Consider the following 22,628-nt stretch of genomic DNA (forward strand, 5'->3'; position numbering starts at 1 on the left):
TGCGTCTCCCTCCCTCCCACCCTCCCTATCCCACCCCTCCAGGCGGTCACAAAGCACCGAGCTGATCTCCCTGTGCTATGTGGCTGCTTCCCACTAGCTATCTACCTTACGTTTGGTTGTGTATATATGTCCAGGCCTCTCTCTCGCTTTGTCACAGCTCACCCTTCTCCCTCTCCATCTTAATGGATTTTTATAAATGGTATAGTAACCTCCTTTTAGGACCTCGCTCACTGGAGATTTGAATATGTTTTCTAAGATCTGTTTATATTTAAATCTTTATTTCCTTGTGCAAATCAGCAGTTTTCAAGTCTGTCGGTAGGAAAAAAAACAAAACCCATAACTGGGAAGAAGTAAGATGATCAGACATGTCAAAGATTAAAAGGTTTTATTTAGGAGCAGGAACTGGAAAGGAGTTTCCTGTAATTATGTGACTTAGTGTTACCTGAATGCAGTATACTTTTGGGTTGAGACATGGCGAATGAGAATGTTTGCTTTTAGTTTTGTGTCCCATATGACTTATATTTCAGATTCTTGAAGGTTGAGGATTTGTTAAAATGGTTTAACCCAAATATGCATCAGGAATGTCCTTCATTCAGTTATACATCAGTAAAAATTTTTGTTTTGTCATTTGCATTTTTCTTGAATAATTTTTTTTCTTCTCTTAAATCTGTTTTGAAACCTAGTAATTTATTCATTTTTCAAATTTTATTGCAGTGCCTGATCAACTTTCTAGCAGGAGAACGATCATGGAGGTGGTGCCAGCTGAGGTGAATAGTTTGCTTCCAGAGGAGATAATGGACACTGGTATAACTTTAGTGGATGATGATAGTATTGAGGCTGTTATTGTTTCATCCCCAATTCCCATGGAGACAGAACTGGAAGAAATTGTCAACATAAATTCTACTGGTGACTCTACAGCCACGCCCATTTCCACGGAACCAATAACAGTGTACAGTAACCACACTAACCAAGTTGCAGTGAATACCACAATTACTAAAGCAGATTGTAATACCACGGTGAAACCAGCTTTTCCAAGTGGCCTTCAAAAACTTGGTGCTCAGACTCCTGTGACTATATCAGCCAATCAGATTATTTTAAACAAAGTATCACAGACATCTGATCTTAAACTTGGCAATCAGACCCTTAAACCAGATGGACAGAAGTTAATTTTAACAACTTTGGGCAAGTCTGGTTCACCAATTGTTTTAGCACTACCCCATAGCCAACCCCAGGCTCAGAAAGTTACAACTCAGGCCCAGTCAGGAGATGCTAAGTTACCACCGCAGCAAATTAAAGTAGTTACCATTGGAGGGAGGCCAGAGGTGAAACCTGTCATTGGTGTCTCAGCATTGACCCCAGGAAGTCAACTGATTAATACTACAACTCAGCCCTCTGTGTTACAGACCCAACAGTTAAAAACAGTACAGGTAAAAAAAAAAAAAAAAAAAAAAAAGGGCGCTTACTAATTAAAATGCATGTTAAATATTAAATTGATTCATAGTTGCGTGTGTAGGGTGATTAAATGCATAGTTGTTACTGAATTCTTTTGAATGTTGCTTTTAGTAATTGTGTGGGGTTTTTTGTAAAGTCTGATATGTCTAATGCTTTTGAAAATTTCTGCCAGAGAACTTAGAACTTAATTTTGGTTAAATTCCAATTTAGTGTATTTATAGCCTTTTACTCATTTTAAAACAATTTTATTCTCAGTAGTAGTTTGAGTACAAGGATGTTCTGCTGGTATAAAGATGCCAGAGTTGATGTCAGGCTGTCAAAAAAATCATTCAGACATGATATTTTCAGCTAACAGATGGCCAAAGTCTAGGAAAATTTGCTGCTCTGAGAAACCCTTCAAGCTAGCAGTAGTGCATACCAGCCAGTGTGTGCCTCTTCTTTGAAATTTACTGTCCATCGCATCGCTCATGTTTGCAATGTAGAAAGGCAGTGCCATGTGATGGAAGGTTTAGAATTGGACCAACTGGATTTCAGTCTCTTCTCTGCTGCCCTCCCAGCTGCAGAACTTTGGATAGGCTACTTATTTTCTCTGAGTTTTTGATTTTAGCTGTAAGATGGCTATTTGATCATGATGAAACACATAAGAAAAGATAACTCTTTGGTATGGTTCTCAAAACATTGAGAATCCTTCAAAATGGTACCCATTGTTAGTATGAATAGGACCCTAAGATAGAAGGTTATCAGAACATATGTTAAGTGGTTCCCCATTTTTTCATGCCCAATAGGCCTTTTTAGGTCACCACTGCTCTTAGAAATACAATGATCCACTTAAGACCAGGGAACACAAATGCATTTCCTGTTTGAAAGAGTTGGCTTTTAGAAAGAAGGCATGAGTTAGAGAAATAAAGCAGGTGTATAAGGAAGGAGGAAGGTTTGGGGAACTGTCCACTCTCAGCTGATATTAGAAATAATGTTTTGGTTATTATGTTGGCAAAATAGTTGGAAACTTATTTTTCACAGGCTTTTTATTTAAGAACTTCATAAGATTTCTCAAACTTTATAATTTGTCCATGTCCCTTCTGCCACTATTAAACATTTAGTGCTCTTTCTTGTTCATTATCATCTCTCACTTAATTCTGACTTCCTTTTACTTTTTTTGGTGAGGATCTCTTGAATGAAATATCCTATCACCATCCAGCACCTTGTCCTCAGCTTGTTTTTTAATCAGTTTTAAAACTTGTTTTTATTGGTTTACCAGAGTTTATCTGGCTTTGGGGATATATGGATCATAACCATGTTCTCAAGATACTGAAAATGTAAATCAGAATGTCATTTTTTTTTTTTCATTTACAAGAGCAATGTATACATACTATTTGTAAGACCAGTTCACTTGTATCCACTAGTTTTCTACTATAATCCCCTAAGTACCAACAATAAAAACAAAGACTGGGGTCTAATTCTTATAACTTCTCTTCTTGTCCTTACTTTTATAAAATCTGATTCTATTTACTTAAAAAGAACTTGTATTTAAAAACAAAAACAAGGGCTTACCTGGTGGCACAGTGGTTGAGAGTCCGCCTGCCGATGCAGGGGACACGGGTTCATGCCCCGGTCCGGGAGGATCCCACATGCCGCGGAGCGGCAGGGCCCGTGAGCCATGACCACTGAGCCTGCGCGTCCAGAGCCTGTGCTCCGCAAAGGGAGAGGCCACAACAGTGAGAGGCCCGCGTACTGTAAAATAAATAATAAATAAATAAATAAATAAATAAAAACAAAAACAAAAGAAACCCCATTTAGAATATTGTTCTACTTGTCCAGTTATTTTTAGGCAACTCAAATCTTTTCAACTCAAGAGTAGCCTATAAAGCTCTGAAGCACTGAAGCACAGAAAAAACAAACAAAAAGCTACACATCTATCTGTATCCATTTTAGGCAACAGAATATTTGGTTTACTTTTACATGGTGTGTATGATCCCCTGATTTTTTCCCCAGACGGTTCTCAGCATTGTCTTAAGTTTAATCAGAGTATTGAAACTTATTAGGGTGTGGACAATAGGAAAGGGTGGAAGAAGGAGACCCATCTCCAAAGGTGACAGTTGAGGCCAGAGGCAGTAACAAAGAGGTGTAGTTACACTTAGTTACAGATACATAAACACTTTCCTGTGTTTCTTGTGCACAGTATATAAGAATAATAGGTAATTAGCCGTATGGAACAACATAACTCCTTATTAGTTCCTGAATCTGTATAACACAGTGCCCAAAATTACCTGCATGTATTATTTGATCACATCTTTGGCAGTCTTATTTGTAAATTTCCTTCTTTGATTCATTTTTGTCTTAATCTGCTAATTAGATACATTTGTTAAAAAATGATCCTTTGGGCTTCCCTGGTGGCTCAGTGGTTGAGGGTCCACCTGCCGATGCAGGGGACACGGGTTCATGCCCTGGTCTGGGAAGATCCCACATGCCACGGAGCGGCTGGGCCCGTGAGCCATGGCCGCTGAGCCTGCACGTCCGGGGCCTGTGCTTCGCAACGGGAGAGGCCACAACAGTGAGAGGCCCGCATACTGCAAAAAAAATAAATAAATAAATAAAAAAGATCCTTTATGCTCTGTTTTATTTAATAAAGTAAATTTGTTCTAGGGTAGTTTAGAATTCATAATGCAAAAAGCCTGGTTCCTTGACAGAATTGGAAATCCTTATTTTCAGCAATGCTACACTAAAGAAACAACCACAAGGACAAGTTGAGATTGTTCCTTTGAATAATTAATGTGCTCTTGGTCGTATTTACATTTTTTTCCTGGTTGGTAAGTATTCATATAGTTTTATGATTGTGAAAATTAGTTAAAAATGGGGAAACACTTTAAGTTCCCAAACTCTATAGCTAAGATTATCTATTTCGAGACACAGATTTCCGAGAATATCAATACCTCTACCTCTTGAGATTCTTAATACTAAGTTAATAGACAACATATTCTAACTTATTTTAGAGTTTTAGGCCTGTAAATACACTTGGGAAATATTTTCTCTGTGTGTCTCCCAAATTGCATCAGTTTTTAAAACTACAATTATGGATTTATTTGGGTATATCAGAGTTTTACAAGCTGGATATTTTTTAATATAGTAGGGAATCTCTTTGGTTCGTTTTTTTAAAAGGTGATTTGTGTTTCCTTTATATTTTGTTTTGTCAGTAATATGTTCTGAGTGTAAGAAAGTAATATATTCTAAGTGTAAGAAAATATGTTATTAAGTTTAATTTATAGTTTGAGCACAAAGCTGATATTTACTTAATTCTGTAATCAGTTACAGCTTCTGGTATGTTTTGTCGTTTAAGTTGGTCATGTTTGTTCATTTTGAGTTATTATTTCCAATAATAGTACTTTCAGGGCCTCAATTTTCAATCTGCCAAAGATAAAATTAGTATTTAATGTCCTTCCTGCTCTGAAAGTCCATGATTTTTTATCATTGCTAAATTTCTGCTTCTGACTTTTAGAAAAAGCTGTGCCTTGCATACATTGCAATTTCAGTATAAGAACATTGGTAACTGCCTTCCTTGACTTGTGGAGAATTTTAGTTTAGGGCAACAGTGTTCCGTGTATAATGTAAAAGCAGAGATGAATAAAACATAGACCCTCCCTTCAAACAATTTATAGTCTAGTAAAGTGTATTTTAGTAAATAATATTTCAGAGGCTTCACCTTTAGAATAGTCTGTGTTTTGCCAAACATGTCTCTTTGTATCCTAGGGTGTTAACTTGTGCAGTTCCTTATTTATCCGCCCCTGATATATAGCTCTAAAGTTGACGATATAATCATGAGCCTATCTTTTATGTGTATTTATATTTTGCTTCCAGGGGCCAATGAAATTATATTTATCATTTTTACTATGCTTTCTTAACGTACTCTACTCCATCTTTTTATTATTGAATAATTAGCTATTTGGAAAAGGATATTGCTGTGCCATATTTGTGTTTCATTATTATTATTAAATGGTTATTTTAAACATTACTATTGAACATTAAACATTATTTTTACAAATTAATTTGTTTTTCATTATATGCATATGTCCCAGAGACTAAAATAAGGATTTGCAATAAAATCCAAAGGTATTGTTGTATAATGGCTTAAGGATGTGATCATATTAGTATTTTGATGAATGGCTGCATTTTAAATGTTTTTAACGTCAGTGCTTAGATATGTTTTATTAAATGAGCTGGTTTCACATGTACTTCTGTATATCAATCTTGTCTAATTTTGGTTGAATAGGTGTTTTATAGAAACAATGGTCTTTATAGTTATTTATATATTTCAGATTGCGAAGAAACCTCGAACTCCAACCTCTGGTCCAGTAATCACGAAGCTGATCTTTGCAAAACCAATTAATAGTAAAGCAGTTACAGGACAGACAACTCAAGTATCACCACCAGTCATTGCAGGTTATATTTCTTTATAGTTTGTTTAGCTAAATATTTACCTTCCTTTTAGGTTTAAAAAAGGCTGTTCTACTACCTTGAAATGTTTTAGTGCTTATTACTGTAAATCAAACTGGTTAGTAAGAAATGTTACACCTATTAAATGTGTCCTTCAAGCAAAATGCCTTATCTCAAAATCAGTCCATTACTTTAGCCTCTTTGGTTTTTGGTATACCTTGAAAGTAGTGAAGTCTCAGACTCTGATGATACTAGCTAACATTTACATAGTGTTTGCTACAGCCTCCGCACTATTCTTAGGTCTTTACATAGAGTGACATATATAATCCTCTGGCAATCCTATGCGGTAGGTACTAATAACACCCCATTTTGCCAGTGTGGAAACAGAGGCACTCAGCTAGTAAATGGCCAAGTTGGAATTTGAATCCAGCTAATGCTAGAGCACATGCTAATAAGTCTGTTAGGTTTAAAGTAATATATGTGAGCGTATAGTATTCCATGGTTTCTGTTTGAATTTTTGGTTTCCGTATTTTAATATTCTCTGTATGTAGTTCTCTATGAAACAGAAAATTATCACAATGATAATAATTACTTAAGTGAGAACAGAATTTTAGTTATATTACTTTTACCAGTAAATTCCTCAGCGTGGCCCAATTCTTTTATTATATACTTTTAAGATACGTCATCACTAATAACACCTCAGAAATCTTGACTTTGAGTATTTCACTCTTTATTATTCTAGTTGATCTGCCTTTGTACTTCCAATCTAGTAATTCTTTCACTTTGAAATCTCTGATCCATTAACTCTTCCACTTTCTCATTACTAATCCCTTTCCAGTCCTCAAATTCTTCCTTACTCAGCATGGAGTTCATGACCCATCACTATTGCTCCCTGAAAACACCATTGATTCTCTTTTCACTCTCTCTTTCTATAATGGATTGGTTAAGTCCAGCTCTCTTATTTCTTCTTGCCTGGCAAGCACCTCAGTACTTCTGGAGAAAATCACATAGCTGTGGTGACTGGTCTTTAATTCAGAGCTATACTAACATTACTCCTTTCACCATTTAGGAGCTCATTTTAAATTTCCATTGTTCTAATAGCTTATGGAAGCACCTCTGGATGGTAGACTTTGACTAGAGACTTTCAAATGCTAATTACCCATTTCTAGAATGTGTATTCTTTATGAAGGTATTTCAAATGTTAATTAACCATCCCTGGGATATGTATTAAAACCACCTCCTACTGTCTTTGATAAATTTACAGAGAGTATAGCAGTAGGCAACTCTGAAATCAGTGGCTGTGAAATGATCATTTTCCTAGGCTTTGAATTATAATATATAGGGAGGCTTCTCTGTTTAGCAAGTGAGAGAAGGAATGGGGAGATTGTAGTTTGAGGGCAGTGTTGGGTGAGTGAATGTTCTCTTTTTCTTTTGGCCTTCAGTAGAGATTTGGGATGGTTATAGGATACTCATATCTAGAGGGCTGTCATGGGAGATAGGTGTGGCCCCAGAGGAAAAACTGGAAAGGGTTTGGATTTCGAGCTGCTTCAGGAAGTGGGCTTTAGTTGGCTGAAAGTGAGGAAGGCTTGGATATGTTGATGATAAAGGGACCACCAGACCCTTAGGAGGTTGGGTGAGTAGAGGTGGTTAACGAGGAGGGGTGTCTCAGTGCCATGTTCTCTACTGCTTTTGAGTTTGAGAGAGTCCCTTAAAACTTTTAATTATGTAGGGGCGAAGGGGAGCTGTATGCTAAAGAATTGTGGTTTTGCAGAAGTGTCTGAGTGAATATTTGGTAATGTCAAGATTTCACCTCTCTTACATTTGACTATAATGGATGTCATTGCTGGGTCTTTGGGTGATTTACAGTGTGTTGCACACTAATCATAGCTTCACCTTTTAATTACAGACAGACTTATTAGCCCTCCCAAAATACATAGAGATAGACTTCTATTAAATTTCACTAGAATTGTTGGCATTAAGTTCAGTTTGGAGGGATAATTTCTACTGTTAACTAGTAGTTTGTAGCTTTTTAAATTCATGTAAGCCAAATTTTAAACCACCAAAGTAGCTCTCCTGCTCTGGGCTGTTGAAGACGTGGTTCCTAGGTCCAGTCCAATCAAATTAGCCTCGGCTGAAAGGATCTTTCAAATTACATTTAGACTGCTTTTTAATGACCTTTGGGCTTTTCATGGAAGATGGATATCTTTTTCTGTCTTTTAATCAAGATGAACTTAGTGTTTGTATAAAATCAATTTTTCTAAAATGCAAATATGATCTTGTCACACCCTTGCTTAAATTTTCTTGGCCACATCCATTTCTTGGCCTTAATCCTTCAGGAATAAGTTCAAATGCCAGAGCTTTATTAGCATTAAAGTCATTTATTATATAACATATACCTTTTTCATTTTCACCTTGTATTAGCTCCAGACCTACTGGTGTAACTTATTTCAAGAGATCACCAAATGGCCCATGTTCTCTCAGAACTTAGGCCCTTGGCACTGTTGCTTTTACCTGAAATGACTTTTTTTGCTTTCCTTATGGCTGACTCATCCATTTGATCTTTGGATTATCTCCACCTGTCTTGGAAGTTTTTGATCCCTAGGTTTAGTTAGGTTCTCTTTTCTCTGACCATCTCCTATATATTTCCATAAAACTTGGTTATACCTACCAAATACTTAACTTAAATCAGACTTCTGTTAAATTTCACACTGGCTTTTAATGTTTCCATTAGTCATGGTATATTGTAATACTTGGTTTCCTTGTCTGTCTGTCTCCCCTATTGTCTGTCTGTCTCCCCTATTACACTTAAAATTTTTCTTAATAGTAATTTTGGATTTTGTTTGCCATCTAGTTTTTAAAGATTAATTGTTTTTTAAAAAATTATGATAAATACACATAACATAAAGTTGACCATTTTAACCACTGGTGGCGTTAAGTACATTCACGTTGTTGTGCAACCATCACCACTGTCCGTCTCTAGGACTTTTTTCACATTGCAAAGCTAAATCTTTGTACGCATTAAACAATAACTTCCCAATTCCTTCCTTCCCCCAGCCCCTAGCAGAGACTGTCTCTATCAATTTGACTTTTCCATGTATCTCATATAAGTGGAATCGTACAGTATTTGTCCTTTTATGACTGGCTTTTTATGACTCTCCGATACCTAGCACAGTTTCTAGCACATAGATGTGGTTCGGTGAATGTGTATTGTTGAGTGAATATGTGTATCACAGAGGCAGTGTGGTGTATGGGAGGAGCTATTAGGAGACTTGGGTTTTAGTTATGGGTCTTCTGTTCATTTTCCCTGTGATCTTGGGTAAATATATTTTCTGTTCATCTTACTCCTTTCTGTAAAATGTTGATACCAACCACATGACTTTTGAGATGGTTAAATGAGGTACAGAGGTCCTCATTATCAGAGCTCCCAAGGTACAAGGTTGCTGCTATAGCAGAGTAAACTCCATCAATGTGAAAATATTCACTGATGAATTAATCTCTTATAGAATTAGTCCTGGCTCAGATAAGCTAACTCTCTGCCCCCAGCCTGTCCCATCTGTAGCTTTTTGGTTATGTCTCTTTTGTTTCTTGGAGAATACCTGACAGTAGAGTGTAAAATGCTTTGCAAATTGATTTCAGGGTGAAATTGTATAACTTGTATACTTTCTTGAATCTGTCTGCAGAGTCAAGGATAAACAGGGATTTGGAGATTAATCAGGAGAAATGCTATCTGGATGAAAAACAAGTGGCCCTTCAAAAAAGAATAATTTGAATTTTAAAGGATATAGAGGGTTCTTGGGAAAATTGATGAAATCCTAAAATATTTTGGCAGAAATAATCTTCTGTATCATCCTGTTGCGCCCATCAAACAGAGTCTGTCATTGTAATGTCATTACTAATTTTCAGAAGAATTCTCTCCCCCTCAAATTAAACAGTTCATTCTAAGAGATAGTATAGTTGTAATTATAAACTGAATTTTTGTTAAATATAAGCAAAAAAAGTTTTAGTTTTAGGGGTTTTTGTTGTTGTTATTTACAGTGAAATTTTTGTCCTTGTTTTAAATGTAATTCACTTTAACTGGCCTTTTTCTGGTATCAGTTATCCTCACTCAGGAATAGAGGATTTTTATATGTATGTTTTCTGAAATGTATGTAATGCTTAACAAATAAGAAATTATAGTAATAACTGTAAATGATGATCATTTTATGAAAATGTGTCTTTATTGGTAGTTTCTTTTCTTAAAATAATGGTTGTTGGGGCTTTAGGCTTATCCCAGAGGTATTAGTTTTGGAAACCAGAACAGACAAACATGCTACTTCAGGCAGGCTCCACATTTGAGGGTGCCCTTCTAAAAATATTTGATATAGATTCATTTAGTTTATATAGAATTGACTTATTTAGTTATGATGTAATTCAGCCTAAAAAAACCCTAGCAAAACTCTCAACTGGAATTCATTAAGGAATATGTCAATAATATAAAATGTAATCGTGTACTAAAAGAAATTGAAAAAATATATTTAAAATATTTTAAAAATTCATGTGTCAGACAAAACTTGATTCATCTTTAAAAAAAAATACGTATACTGTCACAGTGTTATTAGAAAAAAAAACAGCCCTGAAACTCTTACATGCTAGTTCTCTATTTTTGTTTGAAGGGTAAGACCCTTCTTTTTTTTCTCTTTTTCCCTTTTTCTCTTCCTCTCTCCCTCTCTCTTTCATCTCTAACTGTATCTGTAAGTTAAATCATAGCATCTAAAGGGATTTTAGAGATAATTTAGTTATCTACCTTCTCTATTTCTTGAGTGCTTTGGAGTTCCTCTTCAGCCAGTGGATTTGATTATCCAGCATCTGTTTTGAACACCTTCAGTGAGTAGAAACTCACTCATATAGAAACAGTCGTTTCAATTGGAAATTTTGTTAGAAGTTCTTTCTTACTGCTTAACTGAAAATTTTCTGTTTCTGTATATTAGTGTGTGCATCTGATGGATACAGAGTGGTTCTAATCCTTCAACTTGACAGCGTGGATCATTCAGGACAGTCTTGGTTCTCTGCCATAATAAACAGTCTTTAAATCTCAGAAATTTAAGGAAACACAAATTTTATTTTGTATTCATACTTCATGGTTATCTACATGTCTACTGTGGGTTAGAAAGGGGGCTTTTCTCATCATGGTCATTCAAGGACCCCAGCTGATGGAGGAGCCACCATCTCAGACGCGGTGAGGAAAAGAGAGCTTTAGAAGGTCTTGCATAGGCAGTAAATGTTCTGACCCACAAATGACACACATCACTTCTACTCATAATTTGTTGGTCAGAACCAGTCATATGGCCCTAATCTAACCACAGGGAGCCGCAGGGACGGGTAGGAAGGGCAGTCCTGCCATGTGCCCAGAATGGAAGGGGAGGAGGTCGGTGCCAGAATGCTGAATGGCAGCATCACACAGTCTTTCAGGAATTTGGAGCTGTGTCATGTCTTTGTATTCCTCTCTCACCTAGGACAAAAATTCCTAATATTTCAACTCCTTGTGATATAATTTCCAATTCCGTAAGCCATCCAGACACACTATAGTTTTTCTGTTTTGCTCCTGAAGGGTATTTCCAGAAGGGAACACAGCATTCTTGTTGGAATCTGGCCAGGACAGCTAGAAGAATTTTTTTTCCCCCTTTTTGGCAGACTAAAATGAGACAGTATTAAACCAGTGTTCAAGTTAGTTCAGTGACTATCTGTTTCATAGATGTGGACTTAAATTGTATCCTGAATGGTTTCAGTTCAAAGAGAAGAAGCTGAGGTATAGTAGAGAACAGAGACTGAAGTTTTAAGACTTGGATTCAAGTCCTAACTTTGAGGAGCTGTGTTACACAGGACTTGTTCCTTAGTTGTCCTGAGCCTGTTTTCTTATAGCTATAACCTAACAGTATAGATGAGGGAATTCCCTGGCAGTCCAATGGTTAGGACTCCGCACTCTCACTGCCGAGGGCTCGGGTTCAGTCCCTGGTTGGGAAACTAAGATCCCACAAGCCGAGCGGTGTGGCCAAGAAAACAGATAAAACACAAAGCAGTATTGATGAGAATGTGAGCAGAAGTGTTTTTGTGGACTTTCATAAGGTGGTATTAAGATACTAAGTGTTACTAAGAAGCATTGTTTTGTTTTCTTCTGCCTAGGTTCACCATAGTTCATTAGACCTACTTAAGTGTTTCAGTTCATAAGTGGCTGCGTATGAAATATTGAACATATATATACTACAGTCCTTGTGGATATAAATCATCATCAAATACATTTTTATACGATTATTGAAAAGAGTCAAACTGATGTGCTGCCTCTCATTTGCAGGTAGGGTTCTTTCACAGTCTACTCCCGGGACTCCATCAAAGACCATAACAATATCTGAAAGTGGTGTTATTGGATCAACTTTAAATTCTACAACACAGACACCAAATAAAATAGCCATCTCACCTTTGAAATCGCCAAATAAGGTAAAAAAGAAAATTAGCCACAAAGGCCAAGTATTGTGGTTAATGACTTTATTTTCTTACTAGTCACTTCAGATACATCAGTTTTAATATATTCCCAAAGAGTTAATAGGTATTTGGTGAATATCGGATTAATTTAGTAATCAAGGATGTACGACAGATAAAAAACTTACCCTGAACGCATAGTTACACAGTTATCATTTTGCATGCTAAGATTATTTTAATGGCCCTTGTGAATGTGGGTACAACATAAATCTTCTGAACGAGGTGCATTATGTAGGTGTTTGGTTCCTCTTCAGTTAATACTTGTGGAAAATTATTGTCTTTGGGTCAGTCACATATATAGTGACTCTATAAATATAAAATGTTAAATGTAACTTTTTAAAAAATAAAATATTTGGTGTCTTCTGCTTAAGCTGTCCCTGATTTTATGGAGAGCTGAGCTTTTGCTGAGTAACAGAGTATCCAGAGTACTAGAAATTGCCATCAAATGCTGGTGATCATATTAATTCGGATTTTTTAGGCTTAACACAACTCATTCAGAGCATCTGAAAGCTTGTCATAATTTATTTTCTTTTTAAGGGGGCAAAGTACCTATCATTTTAGGTCAAGTTAAGTAGTCTTAGCTCACTTTCCTAAAACATACAGATGTCATTATACCAGCATAACATTTTGGAACAAGTATGCTTTAAAGGACATATTCAGGTGGAAAGCCAAGCATCATTATTCTGTAAGGTGCCACCCTTGCAATTCTGGAAACACACTGCCCTTTGTACCTGCCTTTTTCCTTAATTTGCTACTATTCATGAGTAGAACAAACATTAAACATTTGCCTTACATTTTTAAAAAGTCTAACTGTTGGTTTCTGTTTTAATGAGACTTGACTATAGTGTATAAATATGATGTCTGTTACAGTTTATTAAAATGGGATTCTACCTGCATGATAATACAGATAATTATCTACTTAAATGGAATGAATTCAACAGATAGAGTGCTCACTATGTGCTCTGCATAGTGATAGGCACTGGGGATAAAAGCATGAATAAGATAAGTTTTAAATTTCAGGTAGTTCAGTAGGGAAGTTAGAGTTAAACATTAAGAATTGCCCTACAGAATCATAACGGTCACAGGTGGATTGAAGAGCCCTGTTGTGTCTGTCAGAGGAGGTTTATACAAAGGATGCTATTCCTGAAAGGTCTTAACCTTAAAGGTGGTTCAGGCCTTAGCTATGGGTGAGCATAGGAGGTTTCCAAATTGAGATAATACTTTACACAAAAGTGTAAAAGCGTGGCCCCGTGTAAAAGGGTAGTATAGGGAGCTACCTTGCTTTGGTAGTGTGAGAGGTGCTAAAGTTAGATGGAAGGTTTCGTTACCCTCAGGGGAGTTTGGATTTTATTGTTCTTAAAGACTTTCTGTGACTTCCCAGTGCTTCTAGGACAGTGGTTCTCAACCTTGTCTGCACGTTGGAATCACCTGGGGAGCTCTAATAAATACCAATGCCTGGTTCTTAACCCCGAAGACTGTTTTAATTGGCCTGGAGTTTGGCTTGGTATCAGGATTTTTTAAGGCTAAGTGATTCTAATGAGTAGCCTAGATTAAAAACAACTGCTCTAGGATAATATGAGATTTGCATTTCAAAAAAGATGACTCTGTAGCATAATGAAAGATAGTTTTGAGGAAGGTAAGCCTGGATTCTAGAAGAGACCAGTTAGGTTAGTTATTCTCAACCTTGGCTACACTTTGGAAGCACCTGGAGACCTCTCGAAAAAACTCACGGCTGACCTCCACCTGATCCCACTTAAATCAGTCTCTAGGCTGGGGTCTAAGTATTAGATTTAATATTTAAAAATTTTAAAGTATAGGCCAGGGTAGAGAATCACTAAATTATAGAGTATTTTAGTACTTCACATTTGAGCTAGACTAGTAGCTAAGGGGCTGCTGTCCTCTGAGTCCTTGCTCTGCTGTTTTGAAGCTCCATCCAACCTCTTGCTTTCAGAATTCTCCAGGCTGGGACCAGTTTCTGTGTTCACATATGGCCTAAACTCCTGGGGATATGTCAGGTTCTTTTGGGCTTTTAAGAGTTTCTTTATCTCAGTATGTTGCCAGCCAAAGATTCAGATGTCAATTTCCCTTCTTGTAGTTATCACCCAGTCTGTCCCAGAGGTTTTCTTGGAGAACCCCTGCTTTTGTTCTCACTAAGGTTGTAAAGCCCTAGCATTCTCTATGTTTATGAATTCACTTCTGTTTCTAATCTTGTTTTGTTTTGTTTCATTTTCAATAGGCGGAAGGTGGATGATAGAGATGCTGTCTTTTAGCAACTCTGGCATGGATGTTTTGTTCTTTTTAGAGTGTAGAGGAGTTTATCATTTGTAGTTCTCAGCTTTGGGGGTTTCACCAGAGCCAAATTTTAAGATCGGAGAAAACATCCCATTATCCTTTTATACTAGAGAGGAAATACAGAAGGAATGGGTGGTTTAGGTAAAGAGATATTGTTTAGTTCTTGGAGATGTTTGTCATGGAAGTACCCACTGCTTGTCTAGAGGAGGATGTCCGTTAGGAAGCTGAATATAGGCAGTGGCTAAAACTATGTGTACAGGTGAACCTAACCAGGGAGCATGAGGTTGTGTGCAGAGTGAAAAGAAAAGCAGTACTGAACCACAGAATATTAAGAGTTAGTAGAAGAAAAGAACCAATGGAAGAGAAGGAATGATAAGAGAGGAAGTATGAGAAACTTAACAAAATGAGAAGGGAGGATGGTTTCAAGAATGATGCTGGTCAACAATTTCAAATGTCATAGAAATGTCAATTAAGAAAAAGACTAAAAAGTAAGGATTTGCTGGAGATGTCCTTGCTCCCATTAATCAAAAGTGGTCAAAAGGAAACCTCAAGCACCCATTCTTCCTTCCCTGCCAGCACTCACAGTCTGACCACCATCTGCCTTGAATCTGCTGGGACTTCTCTCATTATTTGTTCCTGTTTATACAGGGTGCCATCAAAAGGCCCAGACTCCTAGATTACCTTTCATTTCCCACATCTAATCTCCTTGAAGTTGTCAGTATCTTCTGTCCCGTTACCCACCACCCATCCCCAACTCGTAAAATCCTTCGACTGTGCCCTATTTGGAGTTCATAAGCAAAATAATCCCCCAGTCCTCAACCTCTTTGCTGAATATTCTTCTTATTTTCTTACTCTAATGGATACCTGACTCTTCCCAATGGTACTGCTTCCCCTGCAGATCTCTTAAGTGATGACTCTCCTTCAGCCCGTTATACCATCGAGCCTGGAAGGGGGCCTAGGGAATAAGTGTCTTCCTGGCTTGTTCTCATTACAATTTGCAGACTATGCTCACTCTCTTCTCCATCTTTGAAACTAATGTTAACCAGGTTCCTTGTGGAAAGTCGGGCACGTTTAATGTTTTCTCACTTTACTTGATACTGTAGTTGTCTTTGGGGGCAGATTTCTTCCATTATATTTATTTTCTAAAGTAATCCTCAGTTTTCTTAAGTATTTATTAGACATGCAAATAAGCATTAAGCTAATGAAAGCATGATTCTGCAAGGTTTGCTTTCTTTTTACTTTAGATTTTAGTAATACTGTTATCTTCTAGTTTCGGACATTTAATGTGTCTTTTGTCCTATAATCTTATTGTTGCCTTTTAGTATTTTTTTTTCATGGCATATTTTAGTTTATTTCAGAAGTACAATGGTTTGACATTAAAAAAAAATCTATCCATTTAATTCACAACATTAATAAGAAAAAATAATTATATGACAATCTCAATACATGCAGAAAAATTCTGAAAATAGCCAGCCTTTATTCTGGTTAAAACTACTTGAAACAGTACAAATAAATACTTTTTAACTTGAAAATGAGGATGAATACATCAAACTTCATGTAATGGTGAATGTTGAACAAAGATACCCACTTTCAACACTTGTTCAGTTCCACTGCAGCTCTGAGTTAATGCAGTAAGGCAAGAAAAAGAAATAAATAGCGTAGAGCTTCAAAAGAAAGTAAAAGTTTGTCACAGTTTACATATTACATTATAATATATGTGTAAAATATAAGAATCTGCTATTGGACTATTAGAATTAATGTATAAATTTAATTGATGGTTATACATGCGGTCAGTATAAAAAAAGATGATTAGATATGTGGTCAGTATAAAAAAATCAATATTTATAGACTTTTACACTTAATAAAGTTTTGTTATGATCGATTTTAAATCTTCCATCTTTTTTTTTACATCTTTATTGGAGTATAATTGCTTTACAATGGTGTGTTAGTTTCTGCTTTATAACAAAGTGAATCAGTTATACATATACATATGTTTCCATATCTCCTCCCTCTTGCATCTCCCTCCCTTGGGAGATATACAGTGTATATATATATATATATATATATATATATATATCAGTTATACATACACATATGTTCCCACATCTCCCTCCCCCTTGCGTCTCCCTCCCTATCCAACCCATCCAGGTGGTCACAAAGCACCGAGCTGATCTCCCTGTGCTGTGCGGCTGCTTCCCACTAGCTATCTGTTTTACGTTTGGTAGTGTATATATGTCCATGTCACTCTCTCACTTTGTCACAGCTTACCCTTCCCCCGCCCTATATCCTCGTCTATTCTCCAGTAGGTCTGTGTCTTTATTCCCGTCTTACCCCTAGGTTCTTCATGACATTTTTTTTCTTATATTCCATATATATATGTGTTAGCATACAGTATTTTTCTTTCTCTTTCTGACTTACTTCACTCTGTATGACAGACTCGAGGTCTATCCACCTCACTACAAATAACTCAATTTCGTTTCTGTTTATGGCTGAGTAATATTCCATTGTATATATTTGCCACATCTTCTTTATCCATTCATCCGATAATGGACACTTAGGTTGTTTCCATCTCCTGCCTATTGTAAATAGAGCTGGAATGAACATTTTGGTACATGACTCTTTTTGAATTATGGTTTTCTCACAGTATAGTCCCAGTAGTGGGATTGCTGGGTCATACGGTAGTTCTATTTGTAGTTTCTTAAGGAACCTCCATACTGTTCTCCATACTGGCTGTACCAGTTCACAATCCCACCAGCAGTGCAAGAGTGTTCGCTTTTCTCCACACCCTCTCCAGCATTTATTGTTCTAGATTTTTTGATGGTGGCCAATCTGACTGGTGTGAGATAATATCTCATTGTAGTTTTGATTTGCATTTCTCTAATGATTAATGATGTTGAGCGTTCTTTCATGTGTTTGTTGGCAATTTGTATATCTTCTTTGGAGAAATGTCTATTTAGGTCTTCTGCTCATTTTTGGATTGGGTTGTTTGTTTTTTTGTTATTGAGCTGCATGAGCTGCTTATAAATTTTGGAGATTAATTCTTTGTCAGTTGCTTCATTTGCAAATGTTTTCTCCCATTCTGAAGGTTGTCTTTTGGTCTTGTTTATGGTTTCCTTTGCTGTGCAAAAGCTTTGAAGTTTCATTAGGTCCCATTTGTTTATTTTTGTTTTTATTTCCATTTCTCTAGGAGGTGGGTCAAAAAGGATCTTGCTGTGATTTATGTCATAGAGTGTTCTGCCTATGTTTTCCTCTAAGAGTTTGATAGTTTTTGGCATTACATTTAGGTCTTTAATCCATTTTGAGCTTATTTTTGTGTATGGTGTTAGGGAGTGTTCTAATCTCATACTTTTACATGTACCTGTCCAGTTTTCCCAGCACCACTTATTGAAGAGGCTGACCTTTCTCCACTGTACATTACTGCCTCCTTTATCAAAGATAAGGTGACCATATGTGCGTGGGTTTATCTCTGGGCTTTCTATCCTGTTCCATTGATCTATCTTTCTGTTTTTGTGCCAGTACCATACTGTCTTGATTACTGTAGCTTTGTAGTATAGTCTGAAGTCAGGGAGCCTGATTCCTCCAGCTCCATTTTTCGTTCACAAGATTGCTTTGGCTATTCGGAGTCTTCTGTGTTTCCATACAAATTGTGAAATTTTTTGCTCTAGTTCTGTGAAAAATGCCAGTGGTAGTTTGGCTATATTTTGGAAGAGTTTGAGAAGGATAGTTGTTAGCTCTTCTCTAAGTGTCTGATAGAATCGCCTGTGAATCCATCTGGTCCTGGGCTTTTGTTCGTTGGAAGATTTTTAATCACATTTTCAATTTCAGTGCTTGTGATTGGTCTGTTCTTATTTTCTCTTTCTTTCTGATTCAGTCTTGGCAGGTTGTGCATTTCTAAGAATTTGTCCATTTCTTCCAGGTTGTCCATTTTATGGCATAGAGTTGCTTGTAGTAATCTCTCATGATCTTTTGTATTTCTGCAGTGTCAGTTGTTACTTCTTTTTCATTTCTAATTCTACTGATTTGAGTCCTCTCCCTTTTTTTCTTGATGAGTCTGGCTAATGGTTTATCAATTTTGTTTATCTTCTCAAAGAACCAGCTTTTAGTTTTATTGATCTTTGCTATCGTTTCCTTCATTTCTTTTTCATTTATTTCTGATCTGATCTTTATGATTTCTTTCCTTCTGCTAACTTTGGGGTTTTTTTGTTCTTCTTTCTCTAATTGCTTTAGGTGCAAGGTTAGGTTGTTTATTCGAGATGTTTCCTGTTTCTTAAGGTAGGATTGGATTGCTATAAACTTCCCCCTTAGAACTGCTTTTGCTGTATCCCATAGGTTTTGGGTCGTCGTGTCTCTGTTGTCATTTGTTTCTAGGTATTTTTTGATTTCCTCTTGGATTTCTTCAGTGATCACTTCATTATTAAGTAGTGTATTGTTTAGAGTCCATGTGTTTGTATTTTTTGCAGATCTTTTCCTGTAATTGATATCTAGTCTCATAGCGTTGTGGTCAGAAAAGATACTTGATAAAATTTCAATTTTCCTAAATTTACCAAGGCTTAATTTGTGACCCAAGATATGATCTGTCCTGGAGAATGTTCCATGAGCACTTGAGAAAAATGTGTATTCTGTTGTTTTTGGATGGAATGTCCTATAAATATCAATTAAGTCCATCTTGTTTAATGTATCATTTAAAGCTTGTGTTTCCTTATTTATTTTCATTTTGGATGATCTGTCCATTGGTGAAAGTGGGGTGTTGAAGTTCCCTACTCTCAATGTGTTAGTGTCGATTTCCCCTTTTATGGCTGTTAGTATTTGTCTTATGTATGGAGGTCCTCCTATGTTGGGTGCATAAATATTTAAAATTGTTATACCTTCTTCTTGGATCGATCCCTTGATCATTATGTAGTGTCTTTCTTTGTCTCTTCTGATAGTCTTTAAAGTCTATTTTGTCTGATATGAGAATTGCTACTCCAGCTTTCTTTTGGTTTCCATTTGCATGGAATATCTTTTTCCATCCCCTTACTTTCAGTCTGTATGTGTCTCTGGGTCTGAAGTGGGTCTCTTGTAGACAGCATATTTATGGGTCTTGTTTTTGCATCCATTCAGCCAGTCTGTGTCTTTTGGGGGGAACATTTAATCCATTTACATTTAAGGTAATTATCGATATGTATGTTCGTATTCCCGTTTTCTTAATTGTTTTGGGTTCGTTATTGTACGTCTTTTCCGCCTCTTGTGTTTCTGCCTAGAGAAGTTCCTTTAGCATTTGTTGTAAAGCTGGTTTGGTGGTGCTAAACTCTCTCAGCTTTTGCTTGTCTGTAAAGGTTTTAATTTCTCCATCATATCTGAATGAGATCCTTGCTGGGTAGAGTAATCTTGGTTGTAGGTTTTTCTCCTTCATCACTTTAAATATGTCCTGTCACTCCCTTCTGGCTTGCAGAGTTTCTGTTGAAAGATCAGCTGTTAACCTTATGGGGTTTCCTTTGTATGTTATTTGTTGGTTTTCCCTTGCTGCTTTTAATATTTTTCCTTTGTATTTAATTTTTGATAGTTTGATTAATATGTGTCTTGGTGTGTTTCTCCTTGAAGTTATCCTGTATGGGACTCTCTATGCTTCCTGGACTTGACTGACTATTTCCTTTCCCATGTTAGGGAAGTTTTCAACTATAATCTCTTCAAATATTTTCTCACTTCCTTTCTTTTTCTCTTCTTCTTCTGGGACCCCTATAATTTGAATGTTGGTGCATTTAATGCTGTCCCAGAGGTCTCTGAGACTCTCCTCAATTGTTTTCATTCTTTTGTCTTTATTCTGCTCTGCAGTAGTTATTTCCACTATTTTATCTAACAGGTCACTTATCCATTCTTCTGCCTCAGTTATCCTGCTATTGATCCCATCTAGAGTATTTTTAATTTCATTTATTGTGTTGTTCATTGTTGCTTGTTTTATCTTTATTTCTTCTAGGTCCTTGTTAAATGTTTCTTGCATTTTGTCTATTCTATTTCCAAGATTTTGGATCATCTTTACTATCATTATTCTGAATTCTTTTTCAGGTAGACTGCCTATTTCCTCTTCATTTGTTAGGTCTGCTGGGTTTTTATCTTGCTCCTTCATCTGCTATGTGTTTTTCTGTCTTCTCATTTTGCTTATCTTACTGCGTTTGGGGTCTCCTTTTTGCAGCCTGCAGGTTCGTAGTTCCTGTTGTTTTTGGTGTCTGTCCCCAGTGGCTAAAGTTGGTTCAGTGGGTTGTGTAGGCTTCCTGGTGGAGGGGACTAGTGCCTGTGTTCTGATGGACGAGGCTGGATCTTGTCTTTCTGGTGGGTAGGTCCATGTCTGGTGGTGAGTTTTGTGGTGTCTGTGTACTTATGATTTTAGGCAGCCTCTCTGCTAATGGGTGTGGTTGTGTTCCTGTCTTGCTCTTTGTTTGGCATAGGGTGTCCAGCACTGTAGCTTGCTGGTCGTTGAGTGAAGCTGGGTCTTGGTGTTGAGATGGAGATAACTGGGAGATTTTCGCCATTTGATATTATGTGGAGCTGGGCGGTCTCTTGTGGACCTATCTCCTGAAGTTGGCTCTCCCACCTCAGAGGCACAGCACTGACTTCTGGCTGCAGCACCAAGAGCCTTTCATGCACACGGCTCAGAATAAAAGGGAGAAAAAGTAGAAAGAAAGAAAAAGAAAGAAAGAAAGAGAGAGAGAGAAAGAAAGAAAGGAAGGAAGAAAAGAAAGAGGGAGGGAGGGAAGGCAGAAGGAAGGAAGATGATAAAATAAAATAAAGTAAGATAAAATAAAGTTATTAAAAATAATTATTAAGAAAAAAAATTTTTTTTAAGAAAAAACAAAACAAACAAAAACGGACGGATATGGCTTCCCTGGTGGCGCAGTGGTTGAGAGTCTGCCTGCCGATGCAGGGGACACGGGTTTGTGCCCCGGTCCGGGAAGATCCCACATGCTGCAGAGCAGCTGGGCCTGTGAGCCATGGCCGCTGAGCCTGCGTGTCTGGAGGCTGTGCCTGGAGCCTGTGCTCCGCAACGGGAGAGGCCACAACAGTGAGAGGCCCGCGGACCGCAAAAAAGAGAAAAAACAACGGACAGATAGAACCCTAGGACAGATGGTGAAAGCAAAGCTATACAGACAACATCTCACACAGAAGCATACACATACACACTCACAAAAAGAGGAAAAGGGGAAAAAATAATAAATCTTGCTCTCAAAGTCCACCTCCTCAATTTTGGATGATTCATTGTCTATTCATGTATTCCACAGATGCAGGGTACATCAAGTTGATTGTGGAGCTTTAATCTGCTGCCTCTGAGGCTGCTGGGAGAGATTTCCCTTTCTCTTCTTTGTTCTCATAGCTCCCAGGGCCTCAGCTTTGGATTTGGCCCCGTCTCTGCGTGTAGGTCGCCGGAGGGCGTCTGTTCTTCGCTCAGACAGGACAGGGTTAAAGGAGCCGCTGATACAGGGGCTCTGGCCCACTCAGGCCGGGGGGAGGGAGGGACATGGAATGCGGGGCAAGTCTGCGGCTGCAGAGGCCTGCATGAAGTTGCACCAGCCTGAGGCTCGCTGTGCATTCTCCCGGGGGGGTTGTCCCTGGGTCCCGGGACCCTGGCAGTGGCGGGCTGTACAGGCTCCCCAGAAGGGAGGTGCATAGTGACCTGTGCTAGCACACTGGCTTCTTGGTGGCGGCAGCAGCAGCCTTAGCGTCTCATCCCCGTCTCTGGGGTCCGCGCTGTTAGCCGCGGCTCGTGCCCGTCTTTAGAGCTCCTTTAAGCAGCGCTCTTAATCCCCTCACCTCGTGCACCAGGAAACAAAGAGGGAAGAAAAAGTCTCTTGCCTCTTCGGCAGGTCCAGACTTTTTCCCAGACTCCCTTCCGGCTAGCCATGGTGCACTAACCCCCTTCAGGCTGTGTTCACGCTGCCAGCCCCGCCCGCCTGGGCTGGTGAGTGCCGGGT

General features: G+C 37.7%; 1 protein-coding gene across 4 annotated transcripts in view; it reads left to right on the forward strand.

The window, feature by feature from the left end:
• Positions 1 to 22,628, forward strand: part of LIN54 (lin-54 DREAM MuvB core complex component) — a 74,293-nt gene that overhangs the window by 13,724 nt on the left and 37,941 nt on the right. For 2 of the 4 annotated variants that reach the window (XM_007447538.1, XM_007447539.1), the window contains exons 2-4: positions 715 to 767; positions 5,763 to 5,886; positions 12,209 to 12,351. In XM_007447538.1, coding sequence (XP_007447600.1) covers positions 747 to 767; positions 5,763 to 5,886; positions 12,209 to 12,351 — 288 coding nt within the window. In that variant the 5' untranslated portion in view covers positions 715 to 746. Of the gene's footprint in view, positions 1 to 714; positions 1,428 to 5,762; positions 5,887 to 12,208; positions 12,352 to 22,628 lie in introns of all 4 variants that reach the window. The other 2 variants (XM_007447536.1, XM_007447537.1) reach the window with 2 other exon arrangements.

Source organism: Lipotes vexillifer, unplaced genomic scaffold (genome assembly GCF_000442215.2).
Source record: "Lipotes vexillifer unplaced genomic scaffold, Lipotes_vexillifer_v1.1 scaffold272, whole genome shotgun sequence".
In the NCBI taxonomy this organism is placed as follows: Eukaryota; Metazoa; Chordata; class Mammalia; order Artiodactyla; family Lipotidae; genus Lipotes; species Lipotes vexillifer.